This window comes from Felis catus, chromosome D2, assembly GCF_018350175.1.
Source record: "Felis catus isolate Fca126 chromosome D2, F.catus_Fca126_mat1.0, whole genome shotgun sequence".
NCBI classification, from domain to species: domain Eukaryota; kingdom Metazoa; phylum Chordata; class Mammalia; order Carnivora; family Felidae; genus Felis; species Felis catus.
The window spans coordinates 12,856,350-12,881,678 of NC_058378.1; the positions used below are offsets into that span (position 1 = coordinate 12,856,350).

The 25,329-nt window shown below is 50.3% G+C and overlaps 1 protein-coding gene and 1 long non-coding RNA gene across 3 annotated transcripts in view; both read left to right on the forward strand.

The window, feature by feature from the left end:
- The window catches only part of NID1 (nidogen 1), an 84,263-nt gene extending 79,519 nt beyond the window's left edge, over nucleotides 1-4,744 (forward strand). The window contains exons 18-20 of the mRNA XM_003993899.6: nucleotides 798-921; nucleotides 1,653-1,765; nucleotides 2,717-4,744. Of these exons, the coding sequence (XP_003993948.2) occupies nucleotides 798-921; nucleotides 1,653-1,765; nucleotides 2,717-2,838 (359 nt within the window). The 3' untranslated portion in view covers nucleotides 2,839-4,744. The remainder of the gene's footprint in view (nucleotides 1-797; nucleotides 922-1,652; nucleotides 1,766-2,716) is intronic.
- Nucleotides 4,745-16,706: 11,962 nt separating this feature from the next.
- LOC123380742 overlaps nucleotides 16,707-25,329 on the forward strand; it is a 49,816-nt gene continuing 41,193 nt past the window's right edge. For both annotated transcript variants that reach the window (XR_006586868.1, XR_006586867.1), the window contains exon 1: nucleotides 16,707-17,272. This is a non-coding gene — a long non-coding RNA (uncharacterized LOC123380742). The remainder of the gene's footprint in view (nucleotides 17,273-25,329) is intronic.

Consider the following 25,329-nt stretch of genomic DNA (forward strand, 5'->3'; position numbering starts at 1 on the left):
CCCTTTGAGAACAAGTTTGCTGACCCTTAGAGTTGTTCTCATCCTATTATTATCTCTGCATTATGCCATTTGTGACTTCCATCCTGTCACTTGCATCTGTTCCCCAAGGGCTCGGGCAAGACTTGTGGAGCCAGGGAAGAGAGGCATGGGGTCCTGATGTGAGCCCCTGGCCTGGGGTGTCCCTCAGGGGAGGGATGTGGGCTCAGTCGGGGAGCAAGGTCAGTCATCCCTCGAGTGCCTGTGGAGTACCTGCCCTGTTCCCAATACTGTCAGGTGCTCAGGGCCGGGGTGGGGGGCGGTGCAGGGACTGTACCACAGGAGGGAAGCACGCATAATTAAAATGCAAGCCGTGAGCTGGCCCCAGTGTAGGCACTGATAGGAGGCTGTGCGGGGCTGTAGCCGAGGTGCAGGTTAGCAGTTGTTAAGAGCTCTGACTGCAGGGAGGGAGGGCCTGGGAGGCTTCAGGGGGGAGGGGGGTAGGGACTTGAGCGAGAGCTGGAAGACGTCCTTGTTCCCACTGGGTCCCCAGCTGCTCTGGGAATGGGCGGGACAAGGAATGGTCCTCTGCCCAGCCCACATGGGAACCAGGTATGGGTTCCCCAGCGGAGGTGGGTGTTGACCAGTGAGAGGGGCAAGGCAGGATGAGGAGACCGCTTTCTGCTGTTGAAGAGCAAGTCATGTGTGTTCTCTGGGATCTGTCATCTTAAGGCTGACTTTCTGTCATCCTTGCCTCCGTTCCTCGTTTTGACACCAAGGGGCCATTTCTTCTATGAACGGCTTGTCTTTGCTCCACACAGGCACCAGCCGGGTGGAATGTCTGAAGCCCGGGCAGCCGAGCAGACGGAAGGTTCTTGAAGGGCTCCAGTATCCTTTCGCTGTTACGAGCTACGGGAAGCATCTGTATTACACAGACTGGAAGATGTACGTGAGCTGTTGCAGCGTGGGGGGCAAGGGGGAGGGTGGGGGCGGGGTATGTGGTGGCGGGGGAGCAGGAGCCTGCCACCCTGTCTCGGGGAGTCCAGGCCCTTCCCATGTGGCCTCTCGGCTTGACCTTCCAGGATACCCGCCCTCTGCCTCGCCCTTCCGCCCATCAGGAGGGGAGGGCGTAGGAGGGTGAGGGCCGGGCTCCTTGGGGGCCAGGAGGGGCCGTTTACCATCCCAGGGCTCCCGGATGGGCAGCTTCAAGTCTGTGAACTTGGACTTCGTGAGCCTGTCTGTTCTTCCCCCAGGAGCTGGCCCAGGCTTACTTGGCCGGCGGGCTCCCCGCCTACCCCGTGCCCCCACTTCATTCTATTTAAACTGCGACATTCCCACAGCCCCCTCTTGACCACCCCTTCCTGCAAAAAGGAGGAAGCAGCTGTGGCCACGGGCATCTGGAGAGAAAGCCGATTTCCCAGCCTGGAATTTAGAGCTGAGGGGCAGAGCTAGCTCAACTTTGTCCTTTCTTTTTTTTTTTTTTTTTTTTTAAAGAGGCCAGAGAAATGCAGGCTTGTTCCCACCACAGGAGGAGGGGAGGATGGCTAGGAAGTGAGCCCAGCGTGTCCCTTCACGGCCTCCAGTTTATCCCCCAAACCCCAGAAGACGCTGCCCAGTAGACAGAAGGTTGGAGCCACCAGATGTGTCTTTATTTGCTGCCCTTTGGTGTTTTGTAGGAGTTCTGTGGTTGCTGTAGATCTTGCCATTTCCAAAGAGACGGATACCTTCCACCCCCACAAGCAGACCCGGCTGTACGGTGTCACCACGGCCCTGTCTCAGTGTCCCCAAGGTAACGCCCCTGTGCTCTTGCCGTTCAGGGGCCAGGGATGCTCTGTGGCTCCACGCCTCCACCCTGCCTGCTGCCCGTGGGGCCTCCACCTGCCCTGGTCACATGGCAGGCGAGACGCACTCCCTTCCATCGAGGGCCTGCATTGTTTAATAAGTGAGCCAAGTCAATACCTAGGAAACATTAGGCAATGAACTGGAAATGGTGGACAAGGGGGAGGAAGAGTATTGAATCTTGGGCCGGGTCTAGAAGTATGTGGTCTCCGGGTTCCAAACAGGAACATCCGTGTTACGGTCTCTGTGGCTTTAAGGGTCCCTCCACTTGGCCTAACGCCACAATAGTAATTACCTCTAATAATAATCACAGACACGGACAAGGTGCTTACCGTGAGCTGGGTCCTTTACATATGTGAACGCAGTGTGCTAAGTGCCTTGTGTTCGCTAGTTCGCTTAATCCTCATGGCGACCGCACGAGGTAGGTACTATTTGTGTGCCCATTTTATGCGTAGGGACACGGAAGCCACTAGCCCGAAGTCACAGGGCTCACAGTGGTGCAGAGGAGGGTCAGCCAGGCAGCCTGGCTCCAGGACCTGCTGTGTTGCCTCTTGGGAGACCTCTCCCCTCCCTCACCTCCCTTGGCTCCCCACCTCCCCGAGGCCAGTGCGAAGCCAAGTGGACAAGCTAGACAGAGAGCCCTCTGTGCTTGAAAACTCCAGCTGCGTGTTACAACCAGAGTCGGAATTCCGACCCTCCCTGAGACCGTCGATAACGTTCATGGTAAATCCGCACAGTCCCCAACTCAGAAATCAGTGTTTTTGCCCTCTGGCAAATCCATCACCGTGAGGATTCCCTTTCTGGAAGCGCCCACACGCTTGGTCTCCTGGAAACCGAGAAGGGGACTGATGGGCGGGCTCTTCTCTTAGATGGCTGTTGGACTGACCTCTGCCTTTCCCAGGTCACAACTACTGCTCGGTGAACAATGGTGGCTGCACCCACCTCTGCTTGGCCACCCCCGGAAGCAGGACCTGCCGTTGCCCTGACAACACCCTGGGAGTTGACTGCATCGAGCGGAAATGAAGACAAGAAGGCCTCATTCCCTCGGCAGGTACTCAGCGTCACCCTACTTGAAAGGGTCCAGACTGAAAACTGTCCGACCTGGTGGCGATCAGGCCCAGGTCCTACCCAGCCTGAGCCCCAATGGTATTCCCCTCACTGTTCCCCCAAAACATATGCCCCCGGCTTCTGGAATGGGAAGGCCCCTTCCCCCTCCACGAAGACAGAAAACCCCGACTCCGGATTATGTGCCCATCCCAGTGCTCTGGAAACTGTCCCCAGTTTATCCCCCTGGTGATGAGCAGGGCCCGCCCAGGCCTGAGCTGCCCCCTCCCCCTGTGGCCTTATAAGCTCAGCCTCACTCTGACACACCCACCATCCTGTTAACTCCCCGACGCACCAGCCTGGGCCACCTGGGCAAGGCCGTGAATGAAGGAGGGAGTTAAACCTCCCCCTCTTTTTTTCTCTTGGTGCTCTGATTTCCCTCTTCATGCTCCTGGCTTTCTACTCCCAAGTTCTATACCACCTGCATCCTGCCCAAGGCCCCCATCATAGTGAGCGAGCCCTGCCGTTTTGTTCAAAACCCACCTGGTCTTAGGGCCATGTGGATACGTATGGTCGATCATCAGCATTCCCTCCCAGATAAGTTACTGGCATTTCGGCAGCAGCCCTTGGTAGGCCAAGCCCTTCAATCAAAGGAGTGTCCAGTGGTAGGAATTTCAACACGTAGAGCTGGGTTTTGAGGACGAGGATTCTTGGATGTGCCTTAAATTACACCATTGGATACCAAACGATCCCACTTTGCCCAAAGTACCTGGATCCGAGCATCTGGTCTCTTGAGCAGCATGGCTCCACTGGGGGCTGGTGCCAGTGGTGACGGGTCTATAGGCCTTCGTCTCCCACCTCCGCTGGTGAGAGCCAACCTACAGTCAGTCAGCATGAGCCCGTGTCTCGTTTGTTTCCCCCTCTGTTCATGGCTCTTGCTGGCTGTGTTCCCACCTACGAGGGCCAGAGTGAGTATTTATACTCCTGACCCAGACCCGTTATTGCTCGTTGGTGTAATTAAAGGGACCGTCGCCACATTTCATGTTTATGTTTCTACAGTTTGTTTAGAAACATCTCCTGGCCGTACGAGCAGCTAGTGTTATCTTTTTATCAGCTGCCGCCCCGAGGTGCAAAACAGTAGGGATTTTGGATTGAAAGTGGGGCATCAGGAGATGGAGTCTGTAAAGATTGGGGTAAGGGCACAGAGAAGGCTCAGCAGAAAGTGTCACAAAGAGGTTGGTCAGGAGCAGGAGTGGAAAACCCAAGAGGAAAGGGGAGAAGAAGGTATTTAGCAACGGCAAGAAGAAAAACTCTCCAAAGAGAAAATGGCACATTTTGCCAAAGGACACCTTCGCTTGAGGACGTGGAAGAATTTGTCTGTTTTTCTCCTTGGGGAAGAGGTCCTTCCCTTATCTGCAAACCTCAGTACACTCATCACCCCTCCAGCCCGTATCCCCTCCTCACTTTGTCCGCATGTGCTGCGGCATCACAATGGAGCCTGGACCGGGAACGAGCCTTGCCCTGAATGATTGCAGTTCCTTCTGAGAGCCAAACACGTTCCCGAGAATCACGCAGTTTGGGGAACGTGTGGGTCTTTTATCCAGCCCAGCCCCATGAATTAGTTTCACCTTTTTATATTTATCATTCCATATCGAGCCCTCTATATCAAATGTTCGTCATGATTTTGTATAATTATTATAACTATTTTATTCATTCTACTAGATTCATTCTAAAAGTTTTCAGACGGTAAATTCTTAAACTGTGGAAACCACTGAAGGTGCTTATTAACTGTTCTCCCCAGATTTTTACAAGTATTGGATGATTCCTTGAGTTTACAGTTGTATGAATATCAGTGCAAAAAATAAAATTTTTTTCATAAAAAAGAGTCTTTATGCTTTTTGAATAAAGAGATGTAATGTTGGGGGCTGATTCACAATGAGAATATAGCCATTTAATCTGCAAAATCTTGGGGTGTCTGGGTGGCTCAGTGGGTTAAGTGTCCCACTCTTGATTTTGACTCAGGTCACAATCTCACAGTTTGTGAGTTCGAGCCGTGCATTAGGCTCTGCACTGACAGTGTGGAACCTGCTTGGGATTCTCTCTCTCTCTCTCTCTCTCTCTCTCTCTCTCTCTCAAATAAATAAAACTCTTTAAAAAAATCTGCAAAATCTGTGGCACCCCCAGTGTTACAAGGGGTGGTTTGTTTCCCACAAAAGACTTAGGGGCTTATTGAATTAAAAAATCATTCTACCAGGGACCCCAAACCACCCTTTTGGACATTGTTTTCATGTTCTAGAAAACTGTTCTTCAACCGCAGGCAGAGGAGTTTCCTATCTCAGTTCTGAAGATGAGCCGTGTTTTTTTTTCTTTTCCCTCTCCTCACCTCCAGAAGGAACAAAGGCACTTTCCTGGCACTGACCATGGCCTGAGATCCCTGGACTGTTCCGTGCTGGCCCTTGGGTGGGATGGGAATGGGGCTTTGACTTGGATAGAGCGAAGGGGGCTCAGAAGTTGCAGGGGTGATGATGCTCAGACCTGCTGTTGTAGGCAGAAGGGAACTGGTACCCGAGGGCCTGCGTGGGACATGACAGCATCCGTGGGACCGGTGACAGCCTGCCAACATGAACTTCCTAAAGGGGACAGCTTCTGTTTGGGCTAAAACTTACAGTGTTTTAGGTTCATAAAACCTAGTTACCTAAAGGGTACATCAGATGGTAGAGTGGGGTGGTCCAGAGATACATCTCTACCAAGACAAGGACTGCACTGGCAGGAACTGTCTGCATGAACTACTTTGGATCTCTAGATGTAGGAAAACACAGCTGCACCCCAGGGAGAGCTTGATGAAGAGGCTGCTGAATTTCGGTCAATTTCAGCTTTTCCTGAGTCGTGGTGGCCATCCGCCATCATGCAGCCCCACTGTGGGGCAGAGGAGACAGCAGCCCAAGCTCCTAGTGTGGCATTGCTGGGGCCAGGGTGGGCCATAAGGACCTTGTTCTCCAAAAATCAGGGTTGTGTGTTCTGATTGCTGACTGCTGCTTTTAATTGTTGGGGGGCCAGCACATGGAAAAAGTCTTGAGGACCTTAGATTTGACAATGGTTTCTTGTAGATGACATCAAAAGCCCAAACCTCAAAAGAAAAAACAAATAGATCGGTCTTCAAAATTGAAAACTTCTGTGCACCAAAGGACACAACTAAGACAGCAAAAAGACAACCAACCCATGGAAGGGGAGAAAGTATTTGCAAATCCTGGTTAGTATCCAGAGTATATAAAGAACTACAACTCAGCAGTGACCATAACAAAAAACCCAATTCAAAAGTGGACAAAAGATTTGAATAAACATTTTTTTTTTCAAAAGAAATCTACACATGGCCAATAAGTGGACAAAAAGATGCCCAACACCATTCATCATTAGGGAAATGCAAGTCAGAAGCACAATTAGATGTCACTTCACATCAGTTAGGATGGCTATCAGAAAATGAAAACCAAAACCAAGCAGGCAAACAAAAAAGACCAGAAAATAATAAGTGTTGAGGAGGATTTGGAAAATGGAAGCCTTGTGCATAGCCAGTGGAAATGTAGACTGGTATAGCAGGAAGGAAGGCAGCTTTGTGGTTCCTCAAAAAGTTGAATAGAAAATTACAGTACTTCTGGGGCGCCTGGGTGGTTCAGTTGCGTAAGTGACTTCAGCTCAGATCATGATCTCGCGATTCGTAAGTTTGAGCCCCGCATCTGGCTCTCTGCTGTCAGCATGGAGCCCACATTGGATCCTCTCTCTCTCTCAAAAATAAACTTTTAAAAAAAGAAGAAGAAAATTATCATAACTTCCAGGTAGACACCCAGAGGAATTGAAAGCAGGGGCTCAAATGGATACTTGTCCATCAGTGTTCATGGACGAGTATCACCTGTTCACCTTAACCAAAGATGGAAACAACCCGGGTGCCCATCAACAGATGAAAGGATAAATAAAACCTACTCATACAATGAAATATTCAGCTATAAAGAGGAAAAAGTTTCCAAGAACATAGATGAAACTTGAAGTTGTTATGCTAAGTGAAGTAAGCCAGACACAAAGGAGCCAATATTGCATGATTCCACACATGTGAGGTACTTCGAATAGGCAAATTCACAGAGACGGAAAGTAGATGAGAGATTACCAGAGAGATTACCGGGGCGGGTAGCAGGGGGAATAGAGAGTTTTCACTTAACGGTTTCAGAGTTTTTATTTAGGGTAATGAAAGAGTTGGGGACGTAGGTGGTGGTGATGCCCTGACGACACTGTGAAGGTACTTACAGCCCCTGAATCACACACTTAAAAATAGTTAAAATGGCAAATTTTATGTTATATATATTCTATCACAACTTCTAAAAATTAATGTAATATACCAGGAGCCATAAAACGTGTACTTTAAATAAGTGAAGTATATGGCATGTGAATTATATATCAATAAAGCTTTTTTTTTTTTAAATTAGAGCGAGGGAGCGAGTGGGGAGAGAGGCAGAGGGAGGGAGAGAATGGACATGGGGCTCGACCCCACAACCCTGGGATCTGACCAGAGCCGAAATCAAGAGCCAGACGTTCAACCGACTGAGCCACCCAGGTGCCCCAAAACTTCGTTTTCAAAAAAAAAATCACTGTCATTAAAAAAGGAAAAAAAACTTGCTACCAAAGGTTGGCAAAATGCTGATCACTGTTGTAGTTGGCTACATTGTATAGATTCCAGGATTCTAGTCTAGGTACTTCTGCCAAAGGATTTTGCAAATAGAACTAGGGTTATTGGGGGCCAGGGTGGCTCAGTCGGTTAAGCATCGGGCTTCGGCTCAGGGCATGATCTCACAGTTTGTGAGTTCAAGCCCCACATTAGGCTCTAGGCTGACAGCTCAGAGCCTGGAGCCTGCTTCAGATTCTGTGTCTCCCTCTCTCTCTGCCCCGCCCCCACTCACACTCTGCCTGCCTCTCTCAAAAAATTGATAAAGTGTAAAAAAAAAAATTTAAAAGAACTAAGGTTATTAACTACCTTAAAACAGGGGATTCTTTATCCTGGACAATGGAGGTGGGCCCTTAGAGGAATGGGGGCACTTGGGTGGCCCAGTTGGTTGAGCATCTGACTTCGGCTCAGGTCATGATCTCACAGCTCGTGAGTTCGAGCCCCACATTGGGCTCTGTGCTTACAGCTCAGTGCCTGGAGGCTGCTTCGGATTCTGTGTCTCCCTCTCTGTCTGCCCCTAACCCACTCGCATTCTGTCTCTGTCTCTCTCAAAAAATAAATATTTTTTAAAAAATTAAAACAAACAAACAAACCAGAAGAGGAATGCGGAAGAATCAACTAAGGCAAAAACAGAAAGCAGGCAAGATGACGCTGAAGGGTAGGAAGGACCCGCCTAGACATTGGTGTCTTAATGGAGGAAGGCAGTTATGAGCGAGGAGCAAGGTTACCTCCACAAGCTGAAAACAATTCTTGGCTGGCGACCAGCAAATTGGGACCTCGGTCCTACGACTACAAGCAACTGAGTCCTGCTATAACCTGAATGGGCCTGGAGGTGGGTTCTAACCCCAGAGCCTCCAGAAAGGGGTGGAGTCCTGCAGATGCCACAGTCACGACCAGATGAGACCCTCAGCAGAGGACCCACCTGAGCCACGCCGTGCTAATCGTCTCATCTACTCAGCTGTGAGACTTTCCACGGTGGCGTTTTGAGTCACAAAACGTCGGGTAATTTGTTACGGCAGCAACAGAAACCTAATACGCTGTTGCCGCTTGGGGTTATGCCAGATACTTTCCATTTGTCCGTCTGCTCTCCCCGTCCTGATCCGAACCCCAAGAGGCCAAACCACATGGATGACATAATGACTCCCTTGCCCCCTGGCCTCCTAGGAGGCAGAGGAGGGAAAGAAGAGAGCCAGAACAGATCTGTACCGCCCAGTCCCTCCCTGCTGGGTCTCCCTCCCAGGACCGGGTGTATCTCTTGACCAGAGGTCACAGCCCCTCTCCAGGTGTCCTCTCCCCACACCCCGCCAGTGGTCCCAAGAACCCCTTTCCTCCCCTAGTCAATCTGGGCGTCAGGGAGGTAACAGCTCAGGCTGGTTCCCCACACCCCACCCGTCACGTGAAACCTCGCTCAAATTATCCTAATGCGAGCGCACCTGCCTATCGAGACCCTACCTGATACAGGAGTTCATAACGCTGTGATCTCTACTTGTATGTTTGTAGTTTCGTTCCAAAGGGGGAAAAAAAAGTTAAAATCTGTCTCCTGATCACCTCACATACACTTGTGTCCAACTGGGACACATGTTACAGTGTAGCTAGTGGGTATGAATCATACAGATGTACCCAAAAAACGTACCCGAAAAGTCCAGTTTCTTCCATAGCTCGTTGTGATTTTCAGACTTGGAGCCCTGCGATGGCAGACCGCTCATTCGGGGAGAATTCCGGTTCCATTCAGTGATTTCTCCGTCACGCTGGGTCCTTCCTTAGGGGTCTCCCCCCACCCAGACCCCAGTCTAAAGTCTCTGTGGCTCGTGGGCCTGCTGCTGAGGATGCCCCCAGCCCAGCCCCCTCAGTCTTAGGCTGCCTGGCACCCCCATTGGTGGGGCCTGCGCTTGGCAGCTTGGCTTCGCGGGGTCTCTCTCTGGCTCTTGGAGTCATTGGTCCCGTGGTCCTCCCGGTCCCTCACTCTGCAGCCTCGTCACCCCGCCGCTTGGCCTGCTTGGGCTGCTGCGACTCCCTCAGCCCCCTCTGCCTCAGGGGTGAGGTGCGCTCAGGGAGGGACAGGGCAGTGAGTGGGCCGGCCCTGCAGGGCTCCATGCCCCCACTTACCGGCTCAGTTCTCCCACCAGAGTGAGTGGGCCCGCCCGGTGGGCCTTCTTCCTTTTACCCCACGCCTCCCCCCTGCTCGGAACTTAAAGAAAATTCAACAACAACAACAACCAGAGTTAAGAGATGGAAGGGCCAAACAGTCTTCAAGAACGGGCTCTGTGGTTGGTTTCTCGTTTGCTTGAAGGGTAGCTGGGAATAGCCCGGCCTAGGTGGCACCCTGAGTGAGACAGAAGGTTCCCCACCTGGGCAGGTCTTCTCAAAGGCAGTTCCAGAAGAGACCACTAGAGGGCAGGAAAAGCCTCTCCGTGCCTGCTTGGCTGGTGGGGGTGGGGTGGAGGTTGAGGCTCGCAGGGCTGAAGGCCCAGATAACTTCCCCAAAAGATGGTGCTCAAGCTTTCCCATGTTGTTGCTCTAGAACTTTCCCAATATTGGTTAGTTGCCTCATCTGCTGCCAAAGGAAATCTAAATGTCGCAGTTTCTCCGTGTGCACAAGCCTGTGCAATTTAAATGCAGATCTCCAGCCCCCCCCCCCCCCCCCCCCCCCGCACGTAGCCCTGGGGGGTTCCTCCCAAAGCCTTATCTGCCTCAAACATTTACAGATGACTGTGGGACCCAGTCAGGGCCATGCACTCAGCGTTGTGAAGTAGAATTCTACTTGTGAAGTAGCATTTATCTACCCGTTGCGCAAGTCAGGAAACTGAGGCCCAAAGTGAGGTAACTTGGCAAAGGTCAGTCAGCCACCAAATATCACAGCAGAACCCACGTCCGGATCTAGTTTGCTCTGTAGGCCACACTGTACACATCCTTCCCACCAGCCTTTTTACATAATACTTTAAACAAACTTATTTTTACTGTATCTTACATTTATGTCTGTGTTCAACACATTTTACATTTAGAAAATTAGAAAGTCAAGGGAAGGCACAAGAAAAAGAAATCACCAGAAAGCTCACCATTTAGCAATCACCCCATTCTTACATTGATCTCTTATCCCAGAAATGAAAACTCACTCACAGACACAAAACCGGGTTGTATGTATTTTGTAAAATGTATGTAACAAAAAATGAGACCCTGCTAAATATACTTTTTGGGATTTTTGTTTTCTATTTAAATAAATGTGCATATGAACATCACTTTTAATGTCCGCATAATATCATATTCTGTGAAAGGACCATCAACTCTCACAAACCCTCTTATTGAAAAACATTTAGGATGTTTCATTGTTTCTTCCTTCCTTCCTTCCTTCCTTCCTTCCTTCCTTCCTTCCTTCCTTCCTTCCTTTCTTTCTTTTTCTTTCTTTTTTCCTTCCTTCCTTCCTTTCTTTCCCTTTCACTTTTCCTTCCTTCCTTCCTTCCTTCCTTCCTTCCTTCCTTCCTTCCTTCCTTCCTTCCTTCCTTCCTTCCTTCCTGTGGTAAATAACAACACTCTTGTACTTAAAGTGTCCTTACTTATTTCTCTAGAATAAGACTTGCTATTATTAAAATGTTAAGGTGCACCTGGGAGGCTCAGTCCATTAAGCGTCTAACTTCAGCTCGGGTCATGATCTCATGGTCCGTGGGTTCGAGCCCCATGTCAGGCTCTGTGCTGACAGCTCAGAGCCTGGAGCCTGCTTCGGATTCTGTGTCTCCCTCTCTCTCCACCCCTCCCCAACTCACACTCTGAGTCTCTATCAAAAATAAATAAACATTAAAAAAAAATAAAGCTAACTAGCCTTTTGTCATATATATGACAAATACTGTTAAAAGGAGATTTTAATCTATATGTAGTCAATTCCTGCCTGTTCTACTACACCATGTGCATGTGAACTAGAATAAAAGCACTGGCCTACAAGTCACGAGCCGAATGTGTCCAAACTCCGCCCTGTGGCAGATGGTATTTTTCAAGACGGCTGTGACACTGTCTCCCATCCCACGTATTCTTACGATTTTGTGTTGATGTGATGTTGGCGTTCCTCCCGAGAAGTAGGGCCTATGCTCCCTCTATTCGAATCGAAGGAAGCCCGTGACTACGAGGGCCTGCCGTGTGAAATCTGACGGTAATCTAGCAAAGTAAAACAGCTTCTCCTGGTCCCGTTGGACTCTGTCTCTAGGAGCCCAGCATCCGTGATGTGAGGAAGGCCAGGCCATATGGGAAGGTCATGTATACGTGTCTGGCCTGGTAGCCCCTGCTGAGGCCCCAGCCTACAGCAAGCATCAGCCACCAGATATTCAGGTGAGGAGACCTCCCAGGTGACTCCAACCCGAGCCATTGTCTAACAGCAACCCCATGGCAGAGCCCAGTGGTCCTAGTCAACCCTCTGTTCGCAGTGTCAGCCCCGTTTTAAGTCAGAGCCTCTGAGTCTGGGATCAGGCAACAGTATTCCCTCTCTTTTTTTTTTTTTAATGTTTATTTACTTTTGAGAGACAGAGAGAGAGAGAGCATGAATGGGGAGGAGCAGAGAAAGAGGGAGACCCAGAATCCGAAGCAGGCTCCAGGCTCCGAGCTGTCAGCACAGAGCCCGGTGCGGGGCTCAAACCCACAAACCATGAGATCATGACCTGAGCTGAAGTCGGATGCTTAACTGAACGAGCCACCCAGGCGCCTAGGCATCAGTGTTCTCTTATGGCTCTTCATAAGTGATTCCGATGTGCAGCAAGGTGAGAATCATTGAAGGAGTTTCTGGGGGAGAAAAAGAACCTGAGGAAATTCTGATAGGGATCTAGTTGCATCCATAGGTCAATTTGGAGAGAACGACCATCTAAATAACATCGAAGCTTCCAGTCCAACAACATGGATTGTCTCTCTATTCGTTTAAGACGAGCTACAATTCTGGAGCAACTTGTACACTCTGGTCCTTAGACTAAATCATGTATATAATCTGTATTTTACTGATATGTCGTCTGGGCCCAGAGAGGTTAAGACACCATCAAGGCCACACAGCCAGCATGTCAGAATTCTGAGCTTGATATGTCTCAGGCTATTTCCACTTCGATCTGTTGCCTTTTCCCTCTACTAAAGAGGCTGACAGGCCCCAGCCAGTTCTGGTTTAGGGCATTTCATTGGTATAATCAGCTGCCTTTAAAAAGAGATGAAGTATTGATGAAAACAAAAGGGAGATCAGGTGATCTGTAGTATCGTGGAAATATGTTCAAAATGCAGAGATTAAGTGAATAAGGAAGTCACAGAACACTGTGTCTCCTACCTACAACCTATTCTTCCGCAGTCAAGGATGTGTATTTACACTTGGGGAAGGCCTGGAAGGAGACACAAATTTTTCACCCTTGTAGACTATCCTCTACTGTCTTAAAATTGTTTTTAATGTTTATTTATTTTTGAGAGAGAGCACATGAGCGAGTGAGCAAGGGAGGGGCAGAGAGAGAGACAGACAGAATCCAAAGCAGGCTCCAGACTCTCAGCTATCAGCACAGAGCCCGACATGGGGCTCGAACTCACAAACCGTGAGATCATGACCTGAGCTGAAGTCAGACGCTTAACCGACTGAGCCACTCAGGTGGCCCATGTCCTCTACTGTCTCTAGAATGCTTTACTGTATGGGGCTCCTGGGTGGCGTATTCGGTTAAGCGTCCAGCTCTTGGTTTCGGCTCAGGTCACGATCTCATGGTTTGTGGGTTCGAGCCCTGCATTGGGCTCTGTGCCGACAGCGAGAATCCTGCTTGGGATCTCTATCTCCCTCTCTCTCTGCCCCTCCCCTGTGCCCTCTCTCTTTGTCTCTCTCTCTCTCATAAATAAATAAACATTTTCCAAAAAGTGCTTTATTGTAAGCAAGCATTGTCTTTACAAGGAAAAGAATTTCTAGCTGAGAGAGATGGGGAAAGATTTTCCCCATGTTGCCACTTGCAGAACCTTGAAAATGGGAAGCTCCTTGGTTCTGCTTCACAGCTTAGTGCCCGTGAGTCCATCCTTCTGGGGTCACTGGTACGTGCTGTGCCCGGCGGGGGTGGGGGTGGGGAAGGTGCACACCCCAGGGAATGGGCCGTACCCTTTAGTCTGCGAGTGGCCTCTGAGGCACACACGAGCCACGTCCCCGATCTCCGGAGCCACTTCACCCATGGCTGATGTGGGTCTTGCAATAGTTCCTGTCTACGGTCGAAGGTAGCACGTGAAAGTGACAAAGAGGAAGAGGCGGCTGTGACAGCGAGAGAAGGGGTCTGGGCAGGGCCACCTGCTCTGCCCTCTGGGGAGGAAGTGCTCCTGCAAAAGTCTGGCCAGGACAGGGGATGCACTCTAGTGCTGCCCTCAGGGTCCCTGCAGACCCGGGGTAGGTGAGCCCGGCACTCTGCCTCTCCCTCTCCCTTCTGTCCTCGCCCCCAGCCAACAGCCTTCCCCACCGCCACTGTCCCCAACTTTCCCTCACCGGGGCATTTCTCACCAGGCACTGAAATGACCCATTTCTGTGTCCACTTCCAAGACTGGCCTGCGAGTTTTGTGAAGACAAGAACTCTGTCTCTCTCTCTCTCTTTTTTAAGTTTATTTATTTATTTTGAGAGACAGAGAAAGTGAGCAGGGGAGGGGCAGAGACAGAGGGAGAGAGAATCCCAAGCAGGCTCCGCGCTGTCAGCGTAGAGCCCGATGTGGGACTCAAACCCATGACCCGTGAGATCATGACCTGAGCTGAAACCAAGAGTTGGGCGCTTAACCCACGGAGCCACCCAGGCGCCCCTAGGAGGCAGCTTTAGTAAGCAAAGGGAACTTGCATACGAGGCTCATCTTGGGTGGCTTCAAGACAAATGGATCCCCGCCCTTGCCGCCACATCTTAAGTTTATCTATAGAGAGGCCGCAACTGGGTTAAGTATACCTTGCAGGTGTTCTCAACGACACATCATTATCTCAAGGCTGTATCCTTGGAGGAGACTGTAGCAGCAGGAAAGGCGAGCTACATCCACATTCCAAGGACAGGAGAGGGCGAGAAGCCTCTGATGGCCTGGGGCCAGCTCTCGGGTCAACTGGCGGTCACATCTTCTTGATGACTTTCGCCAGCAGGCAGGCACCATGGCCCTAAGTGTAAGCAGATGGACGTGCTCGTGGGCAGATGAGACTTCCTGCCCAGAGGTAAGCTGACATGTTATTTTAGGCCAAATGATTCTATTTAATGAATATAAATATTTTATACGTCACCTCTTTCCAAAAAGAAATGGAGACAGCTGCCCATTTCTTAAGGGAAATTGGGTTGTGTATGTTAGGGAGCTCTGTGTTCCGGAAGTTTTGTAACCATTTGCTTATTAGGTTCCCTTGACCCTGGCCTGAAAGGGAAAGTGGGAAATGAAACAGAATAGCCTTAGGCGAAGCAGACTGTCTCAGGAAAGCCTGAGGTGCCTGAGGGTTGGGGAAGAAAGGGCTGCTATGGGCTCTCCTCGGACCCCCCACCCCCGTCCTGGGGGAAGGTCAGATCACTGAACTGTCCCCTTCAGAGCCCAGAAGCCGGCCACCCTGTGGAGAGTCCATCTTCTATGGCCACATTTTCACCTGGGTTTTGTGATCATCCCAGCTAGGAGCTTAATTACTCCTTTCCTATTTTTATTTCCTTACCTCTTCCTGCCATTGACATACCCTGGCGATATAATTGAGGAATAATTCCTCTATTTCAAAAAGTGAGAATTTGTTGGTCACCCATTTGCTTTTTATAGTATTTACTTGCACATCTGGAGTTCAAGCAAAGATAAAACCTCCTTTCCCTGGGGCAGTGTGTCATAAGCTCAGTTTTTAGAGGTCTATTTTATTTTTCTTAAGGTTCATTTATATATTTTGAGAGAGTGTGTGCAAGCTGGGGAGAGGCAGAGAGAGAGAGAGAGAGAGAGAAAGAGAGAGAGAGAGAGAGAGAGAGAGAGAGAAAGAGAGAGAGAGAGAGAGAGAGAGAGAGAAAGAGAGGAGAGAGAGAGAGAGAGAGAGAGAGAGAGAGAGAGAGAGAGAGAGAGAGAGAGAGAGAGAGAATCCCAAGCAGGCTCCGTGCTGTCAGAGCAGAGCCTGATGCCGGGCTGGAACCCATGAAACTGTGAGATCATGACCTGACCCTAAATCAAGAGTCAGATGCTGAACTGACTGAGCCACCCAGTTGCCTCTCATTAGCTCATTATTCACAAGTTCTTTGAATATATAGAAGAATCAGGAATTTTAGCCTGGGTTTAGTTAGTGATTAGATTCCTTTTGCTGTATTATTTTCATAGTATTCGTTTACTAGTCAAAGATCCACTCTGTGCCTAGAGATGGCTGACAAAACTTCACGGCTATTTTTAAGAATTCTTTTTATTGAGGGGCACCTGGATGGTTCAGTCGGTTAAGCGTTCAACTTTGGCTCAGGTCATGATCTCACGGTTCATGGGTTCAAGCCCTGTGTTGGGCTCAGTGCTGACAGCTTGGAGCCTGGAGCCTGCTTCGGATCCTGTGTCTCCCTCTCTCTCTGCCCCTCCCCTGCTTGTGCTCTGTGTCTCCCTCAAAAATAAACACTAAAAATTTTTTTCAAATAAAATTTTAAAATTGCCTTATATTGAGATATAATTGACATACAGCATTATATTAGTTTCAGGTGTACAACTGAATGATTTGATATCTGTATGTATTGCAAAATGATCACCACAATAAAGTCTAGAAAACATCCATCACCACATATAGACCACATACAGTTACACACTTTTTCCCTTGTGATGAGAACTTTTGAGATCTATTCTCTTAGCAACTTTCAAACATGCAATACACTATTGTTAACTATGTAGTCACATTGCTGTGCATTACAAGGCCCACACTTATTTATTTTATAAGTGGAAGTTTGTGCCTTTGACCCCCTTCATCGCTTCACAGTTATTTTTGTCTTTTATTGCAGGGGAGGTGGGGGCAGAGAGAGAGGGAGAGAAGGAATCCTAAGCAGGCTTCCCACTGACCGTGGAGCCCTACACGGGGCTCAATCCCGCAAACTGTGAGATCATGACCTGAGCCGAAATCAAGAGCTGGACGGACACTTAACTGAGCCACCTAGCTCCGCCCCCCCCCCCCCCCCCCGCCGCCTTCAGTTATTAATTCCTAATAAAATGACTTTTACAGGAACATCAGAAGGCATCACACGCCTGGCTGCGCTGAGCAGGAGGAACGTAAGGCCTACAACTTTCCTCTTCATAGGTGTCCCCGGTGCACGTAGTGGAGAGCCTCAGTTGACATCGAACACACCCCCTAAGCGGGAGGACAACTGAATGGAAAGGCTGTTCACGAAGCTGGATCATCCTGGTCACGCGGCTTCTTCGCCAGGACTGAGTAAATCCATCACTGGGATAATTCCACTCCTCCCTGATTGACTTCTGGTGAGGCAGTTTGTCTGGCAACCATGTGTCTTCACTTACAACCGACGGCCCTTCCCACGGGAAGGCAGCTGGCAGGGCGCGCCCGCAACCAGTGCGAACTTAACCTCACACACCAGGTTATCGCTGCAAAGGAGCGGACAGATCGCTGCTGTTTTCCGCCGCCTCCCTTGCCTGGAGTTTTGTTCACCACACCCCTCGGTTCCGGAGCTGATCTCTGTAACCACTGCCTGCGCCTAGAGGGCAGTAGCGACAGCCCAGTTCCAGACGGAGCGGGGGCGCAGAAGCACACCGCGGGCGGCGGCGTAGAAACCGAAGGTGAGCCACGCCCTTCTGCTGATGGCTGGGGCCCGGGTCGCGGAATTACCGGGAATGATCAGAGGACCCATTAAAACGGAGGGGCCGAGCCCCGGGGAAGAGGAGGGGCTTGAGGTGGGAGGACTGAAATTTAACCTGGTCACAGACGGCTTGGAGTCTCCAGCGTGGTCACGCTGCCATGAAATCTGGCGCAGGGCACCCTGTGTACCGCATTATGCACAGTGCTTCCCCCAAAGGACAAGTGGTGCAGGAATTCTCTGCAGACAGAAAACAGAACTAAACCTAGCATCACTTAGGGTGAAAGTCCAGCCCACAAAAACCCCCGTGGTGCACCTCTGCCTGTTACCAAATTAGCCCTGCCCACGAGGCATCCCCACGAGCTGGTCTGAACTCAGACTGACGGGGAGGTTCACAGGCTGGCGACCATCAGTGACCGTTGTGCACTCGGCACGACAAATAACAATTTGTCTGTGAGCAGACCTCTTCCATAATCTGAAAAACATCCTTATCAGGTCTTGGGACTGATTTCCGGTTTATGATACTTTTCCTTCACCCTCAGCTTGGCTTCATTTTCAGTCCCAACTGTGCAAAGACCCGTTCTCGGCTCCCCCTGGGCCCCTTGTGCTTTGCTCTTGCCCCATCATCACCCTCCCTCTGTTAGGGCTCTCGTGTCCTACCTCCTTGCCCTAACTTGGCCTCTCCTCCACCGGCCCTGAGGCATGTGCATGCATGTGTGTGAAGCTCTCCCGTGAGGTAGAAACCGGTAGACGGCACAGCAGTCATTCGTTCAATCAACAGATATTGATTAGACACTTCTATGTGTGTGGACTAGGGCTACAGCAGGAAAAAGACAAAATCCCTGTCTTCCCGGTAGGGGACGCACCGCTAAGCAGGCACTACTGAGAATAGCAGGATGTTTGTTGCTGGGAGAGAACCAGGTGGGGCGGGGTGAGCCTCTCTGAAATGGGAAAGAAGCAAAGTATGCCTCAGGGTGGTCCAGCCGCCCCCAAATACCTGTACTGGGAGAGGGCTCACCTCCTGCTCAATGCCCACATGCCTCAGGCTTCGTCCATGGGAACGTTACGCAAGCATCGTTTTCCCCCACAGGTATTGGGGTTTTGTGAGGATCAGATCTTTGATGGTCTCAACAGCCACCCGCAGGAGGAGGTTCTCTTGGTGAGGAGAGAGGGTGAATTTTTCCAGGCCATCACGGTCCGGAACTTAGGACAGTGGTTTTCCTCCAGTAGCCAAGCTGACTCCGAGGGTTGTGGGATCCGGGGAGTGCTGGGGTGCCTCGGCACTCGCCACTGTGAAAGCCAAAGGAGGGCGGAACTGGGGGAAGGGATGGAGGGGAGCTGGAAGGCACTTCACGTAGGCAGTGGTAGACACTAGAAATGCTGGTCAAGGTGTGAAGGGCAGGTACCTGAGGGTCATAGGACCACCAGAAAATGACATTCCCTGGGTGCTGATAGGGGGTCAGGCCCTCGTCACTGTGGCAGGAGAGAGCGTGGTGGGGCAGCCCCAGTTCAAATCCTCCTCCTGCTCATCTCCAGCTGTGTGTCCCCTCGTGAGTTACTTAGCCTCTCTGCGCCTCGTGTCACTCATCCGGAAAACACTTTTTAAAAATCATTTTTTAAAGTTTATTTATTTATTTATTTTGAGAGAGAGAGAGAGAGAGAGAGAAAGAGAGCGAGAATGAGCTGGGAGGGGCAGAGAGAGAGAGAGAGCAGGACGGAGGATCAGAAGCAGGCTCTGTGCTGACCGCCGAGCGCCTGATGCAGGGCTCGAACTCACGAACCGTGAGATCATGACCTGAGCCGAAGTTGGATGCCACCAGGCGACTCCGGAAAACACTGTTTCGTGACACCTACTTTAGGGGATTGTAGAGATGATGTTTGGAAGGGAATGGGCGCATTGAAGGCATTTCATAAATAACCCAATGCACACAGCAAGTCTGGGAGGTTTATTACCGAACAGAAATTTTAGAGATGTTCCAGTTCAGTGATTCTCAAACTTTAGCCTGGATCAGAACTTCCCAAAGGACATGCTAAAACACAGATATCTGGGCTCTACCCCCTCAGAGGTTCTGATTCAGTATATGTGGGCGGAGCCTGAGAATGTGCACCTCTTTTTTTTACTTTTTTAGAGAGAGAGAGTGCGTGAGTGGGGGGGGGGGCGGAGAGAGAGAGAATCTTAAGCAGGTGCCATGCTAAATGCAGAGCCCAACACGGGGTCCGATCCCATGACCCTGGGATCACGACCTGACCCGAAATCAAGAGTCTGACCCTCAACCAACGGAGCGATCCGAGTGCCCTGAGAATGTGCATTTCTAATGAGTCCCAGGTGACCTTGATGCTACTGGTCTGGGGACCCACTTTGAGAACCACTGTGCTAGTTTAGATTACTGATTTTAGGGATAAGAATCTTGAGACTCAGAGTGTGTGCGCCCTGCCTGCGGTCAATGGCATCTCGGCCACTCTGCTCCCGTCCGGGCCAAAGTTGGAGACAGAAAAACAAAGTGCCAGGCACGCAGGGAGTGCCGGAATGCCAGAAGTCAGACTCCAGGCAGAAGGCCCCCGATGGATCGAAGGTTCTAGCAAGAGGAATGAGGTTGAGAGAGACCAAAGGAAGGGAACTGGCCTCGGTGCAGGCCCGAGCCGCAACAGCCCAAGTCTCGGGGCTCAGGAAGTGTGTGTGAGGGTGAAGTGTGGCGTGTGTGGGTGTGTGAGAGTATGTATCTGTGTGGGTGAGTGTGCGTTTGAGTGCGAGTCTGTGCAAGAACGGGTACGAGTGTTTGTGTTTGAGATAAGTGTGAGCATGTCTGCATGGGTGAGTATGTGAGAGTGTGATTTGTGTGTGTGTGTGTCTATGTGTGTGGGGGGGAGTGTATAAGGATATATGTGTGAGTGAGCGTGTTTGATGTGTGTCTGTGTAGATGGTGTATGAGTATATGAGTCTGTGTGTGTGTGTGCGAGGCTGAGTGTGTGAAAGTGTTCCTACATGAGCGTGATTGTGTGTGAATGCGTGGGAGTGCGTGCATTAGTCTGCCTGAGCTTCTGCAAAGTACCGCAGACTGGGCAGCTTACACCCTACGAGTTAATTTTCTCACGGATCTGGAGGCTACAGGTCAGAGACCAAGGTGTTGGCCATGTAGGGGAGGAAATAGTTTCCTTCTACCCTTCTAGGTTCTTTGCTCCAATAATTAAATTGACATAAGATAGATCGACAGGGGGAAAATCTATTTTAATTTTGTATGTGCAGGAGCCCCATAAACACATGGGACCCAAAGGCAGTCGGGCAACTGAGGCTTACGTGCCATCCTATGGGGCTTCAAAGGGGAGGGGGCGACTCACAGCACAGGACCATGAGAAAGAGCGGATGTTTGGCAGTCAGACGTTTGTCCTGCCACGCAGGTAAGTCTTTCAGATAAGAAAGTTACCTCCCGCCGTTGTTCTTGTTCTAGCTCAGGCCCCTTTTTCACTTCTTCCAGGCAGTTCAGGGAGAGAGAAATTTTTTTCTCCGAATGTGCTAGGTCTTCATTGCCTTCAGCTCAACATAATCAAAAAGTGGCACATCTAGGGTGGCATATTCTGGTCCCCTTCGGCAAGTTTGGCGTCTCCCGAGGCCGATCTCCGTGGCTTAACGGTGGCTGTGTTCCCGCTGTGTCTCCACGTGGTTGTCCCACTGTGTGTCTGTGTCCCAACCTCCCTTTATCATAAGGACGCCAGTCATAGGGATTAATGCCCACTCTGATGACCTCATTGAACCTTAAGTACCTCTCGAAAGGCCCTGTGTCCAACCACAGTCACATGCTGAGCTCCCGGGAGTTAAGACTTCAACGTATGAATATCAGGGGGACAAAGTTCAGCCCGTGACAACGTGTGAGTGCACACACACACACACACACACACACACACGTGCGCCTTATGGAAAGTTCCAGCTGCCTGTCCGACAAGAGCGCCGGCGTGTCCGAAATCTGACTTTCTTTCCTGCCTCATCCTCGTGAGTTTACGGGGAGGCTGAAGAGTGCTGAGCCGCCACGGGTGAGCGCGGTTCTTGTCGGGATGTGGGACGAGCTCCTCCCAAGCTCACGTGGTGTTTCGCTTGCGTGGAGGTGATGCCATCGTCCAACCGCCGTCCTGTGACGGCGTCGCCCCTTCGCAAGCCCACCCTTGCTGATGCTCCCTGCACGGAAGAAAGGCAGTGCGGGCAACAGCGCGGCAGCTCGGCCCACGCCAGCCGCCCCTGGCTCGCCTCTCTTCGCAGGAGCTCCCCTCATGCACTGTCATCCTCTGCTTGTCTCTGCGGCCAGATCCCATGATTTTTAGAGCTAGAAAAGACGTTTTCAAGACTCTAGTTAGTCAAGCTTGTTCTTTCGTAGTGAAAGAACTGTTTGTGGGCCTGAAGGGGGATGTGGCAATCGTTAATTTCAGGCCTTACGAAAGGCGTCTTTTCCATTTGGAACGGATTATTACCTAATAGACAGTCCTTTATAGGAACTGAACAAAGACTCGCTGACACAATCCCAACTGTTGGCTGTTCTCAGGACAGCTGGACAATTATTTTGCTTCTGGGTGCAGCACAGACAAAAGAAGGAACTTGAGTACACATGGACTTTTGGTTTAACTGGATAAGCGCTGAGCGGTGAGCCACCAATAAAGGGTCTCGAGGAGGCTCTGGGCAGGATTGTCACGAGGGTGGAGGCACAGGCTTGCAGGTCAGCAAAGCCACAGGGCAGGAAGCATGGGGACTGTAGCCCAGGACCCACTCTACAACCGGCACTCGCTAAATGTTTGTTGACCGAATGGCTGGTTGAGTAATGAAAAATACAACACGAAGGGAGGAAAGTTGTGTCCCAGGCAGGAAAGAGAAGGCTGGAGGTACTGGAGAGATGTTATCACAGGCTTCCTTCTGGAAGGGTTGCTAGGGTGGTGACATCACCTTTCACAAAAGCTTTTGGTCAGGATACAGGCCAGTCTGCCTAAAATTACCTATTGAGCGCCCATTGTATGCAGAACACTGGAAGGCATCTAAAAGACATGTTCTCAAGAATTTTGATTTCCTGCTTATCTGCTCTACTTAAAAAACTGTAATTGCAACTATAGACATGAGGTAGGTAGGGTTCTCCAGAGAAAGAGAGCCAGTAGGAGATTTATGGGTACATAGAAAAAGATTGTTTTGTGTTTTTTTTACAGCTTTGCTGATAGTTTGATGTGGAGAACAAAGGCAAAAGAAATATAGAAAAAGATTTCATTTCCTTTGCAGCCACTGACAAGTACTTGAGAGAGGCAGAGTGACCTTCCTCCAGGAGCTCAACTGCCTTGATGTGAATACTTTGCTAGAGGCAAAAAGCAACCATAGCTTGACATTAGCCTGACCTCTCCAGGATCCTGTAGGTCCTCTTTAACATATAAAAATCCCTTTGGAAACTTCCTTTATGTCTACTGCCCCCGAAGATAAATGTTAGCAGTCATCTTCCAAACACGTGGCTCCACTGATATACATCTAAAGGGTCTCATGACTAATGGTTTACTAGACGGTAGTAAATAGCTCCTAAGGTCCTAGAAGCCTTGCTTCCAAATGCCTTGGAGACTCCACTACCGCTAACCCCCTCCCGACTTGAAAGTATAGAATCAGCCACCCCTCACAACCCCAAGGCAGCTCGTTCTGCCCACACGTCCTATCCCCATGCTTTATCAAAACCATCTTTTTTTGCACCGAAGACGTCTCAAGAATCCTTTCTTGAACGTTCACTCCCCGACCCCAACATTTCGCATCCCAAAGGACATATAACACTGTAAGTTTAAGGTGTACAGCGTGTTGATTTCAGAAGGAGATTCATTATGAGGGACTGGCTCGGAATTGTGGAGGCTGAGAAGCCCTACAGTCTGCTGTCTGCAAGCTGGAGAGGTCCAGAAAAGCCCATGGTGCCATCCCAGTCCAAACCCAAAGGCCTGAGAAACAGGGGAGCCAATGGTGTAGGTACCGGTCCAAGTGTGAAGACCTAAGAACGAGGAGAACTGATGGCCAAGGTCAGGAGAAGATGAGCACCCCAGCTCGAGAGGAGAGAGACCATTCATCCGTCCTCTGCCTTTGTGCTCGACATCAAGACTGAATGATGCCCACATGCCTTGGTGAGGCAATCTTTACTCAGTCTTCTGATTTACATGCTAATCTCTTTTGGAAACACCCTCAGAGACACCCCAAGAACGATGTTTCACCAGCCCTCTGTTCATCCCTTAGCCTATAAGGTTAACACAAAATTAACCATCACAAGACCTAAGGAAAAAGACTGGACTGGACATCAAAAAACAATAGTAATTGATCGTATTGAGGTCATGGGATCGTCGCTAACTTTCTTTTTTCGTCCTGACTTCCTGTGTTATTTTTTGGCTTTTACCATCAAAATAGGTTTTTAAAAATGTGTGAAAGTTCTGCTGTCGTGACCTCTGCAGTCACTCTGCAGCCCTAATCTCAGTCTTGGAGGGTGGAGTGCTCAGTAACAGAGGGGGACGACTGCAGGAGGGGCAAACCCCAACCTTTCTTGGGGCAGAGTTGGCCTCTCCATGGGGCCACATCTGCACAGTGTCCTCTCTTGATTTTGCCCCAGTGACCTGAAAATCTGGCTTTGTTTTTTATTCCTCTCTATCGTACTTTTCCACTCCTTCATTCACTCCTTCATTCAGCAGATCTTTATTAAGAACACTCTATGGGTGCACCTGGGTGGCTCAGTCGGTTGAGCGTCCAACTTCGGCTCAGGTCATGATCTCACGGTTCATGGGTTAGAGCCCTGCGTCCGGCTCTGTGCTGGCAGCTCAGAGCCTGGAGCCTGCTCCAGTTTCTGTGTCTCCCTCACTTTCTGGCCCTTCTCTGCTTGCGCTCTGTCTCTCAAAAATACATAAACATTAAAAAAATTAAAAAAAAAACACTCTATGAACAATAAGCTATAGCAAGTCCTGGGCGTAACAGAATGAGAATCAGGCCCTGGGTGCCCAGCTTACAGAAGAGGTAGATATTTAAACAAATATGGGAACAGGAACAACAATGTGATATCAGAGCTCAGGGCCAGGAACCTGAGCAGCAAGAAAGGGAGGCTTCATGGAGGAGGTGATGCGTTCGAGGTGAGCCTCAATAGAAAAGTCAGGAGGCAAATAGTCATAGAGACTTTCTTGGATGAAGGAACTATGCCAGAAAGTCATGGAAGATTCAGCTCTCATTACCCTCATGGAGAGTAATGCGTGTTGTTTGTAGGAAGGGGCTATGAGGACATGAGCCTGGGTCCAAGGATGCAGGGGGGGGGGTGGAGAGAAAGTAGGTGTGGTCAGCCTTTGAAGGGCCTGGTCTGCCCTGCAAAGGAGCAGGGACTTATCCTACAGGCAGTGGGCTGGTTGGATCTAAAAGCAGAGCGAGGTGGGGCGCCTGGGTGGCGCAGTCGGTTGAGCGTCCGACTTCAGCCAGGTCACGGTCTCGCGGTCCGTGAGTTCGAGCCCCGCGTCGGGCTCTGGGCTGATGGCTCAGAGCCTGGAGCCTGTTTCCGATTCTGTGTCTCCCTCTCTCTCTGACCCTCCCCCGTTCATGCTCTGTCTCTCTCTGTCCCAAAAATAAAATAAAAATGTTGAAAAAAAATAAATAAAATAAAAGCAGAGTGAGGACATAGCAACATTGGCTCCTTAGCAAGAGAATTCTGGTGGCCGTGAGAAGGGTAGGGAAGCCAGATCAAGGGCCAGAAGAGCAAGGAGAAGGCCGGTGGGGGAGGGGTAATGAAGGTCTGATCTAAGGACCCAGCAGTGGGTGTTGGCAAGCAACTGCATCACCGTGATTCGCCCATCAGTCAGGTGGGAGGGGAAGAGGGGGCAGCCGGTAGGTCCAGGCGATCGGGAGCGGCCGTCTCTCCTAGTGTGACCATACCCCCATGCCAGGAGACCCCCTTAGGTCCTCACAGACCCCTCTGTTTCTGCTGCCGACACTGTCCCTGCAGGGGCCTGGGCTGCCCTCCTGCCCTTGTGTCTGGAAGGCATCCTCCAGGCTCAGCGCTGGGCTCACCTCTGCAAAGCCCA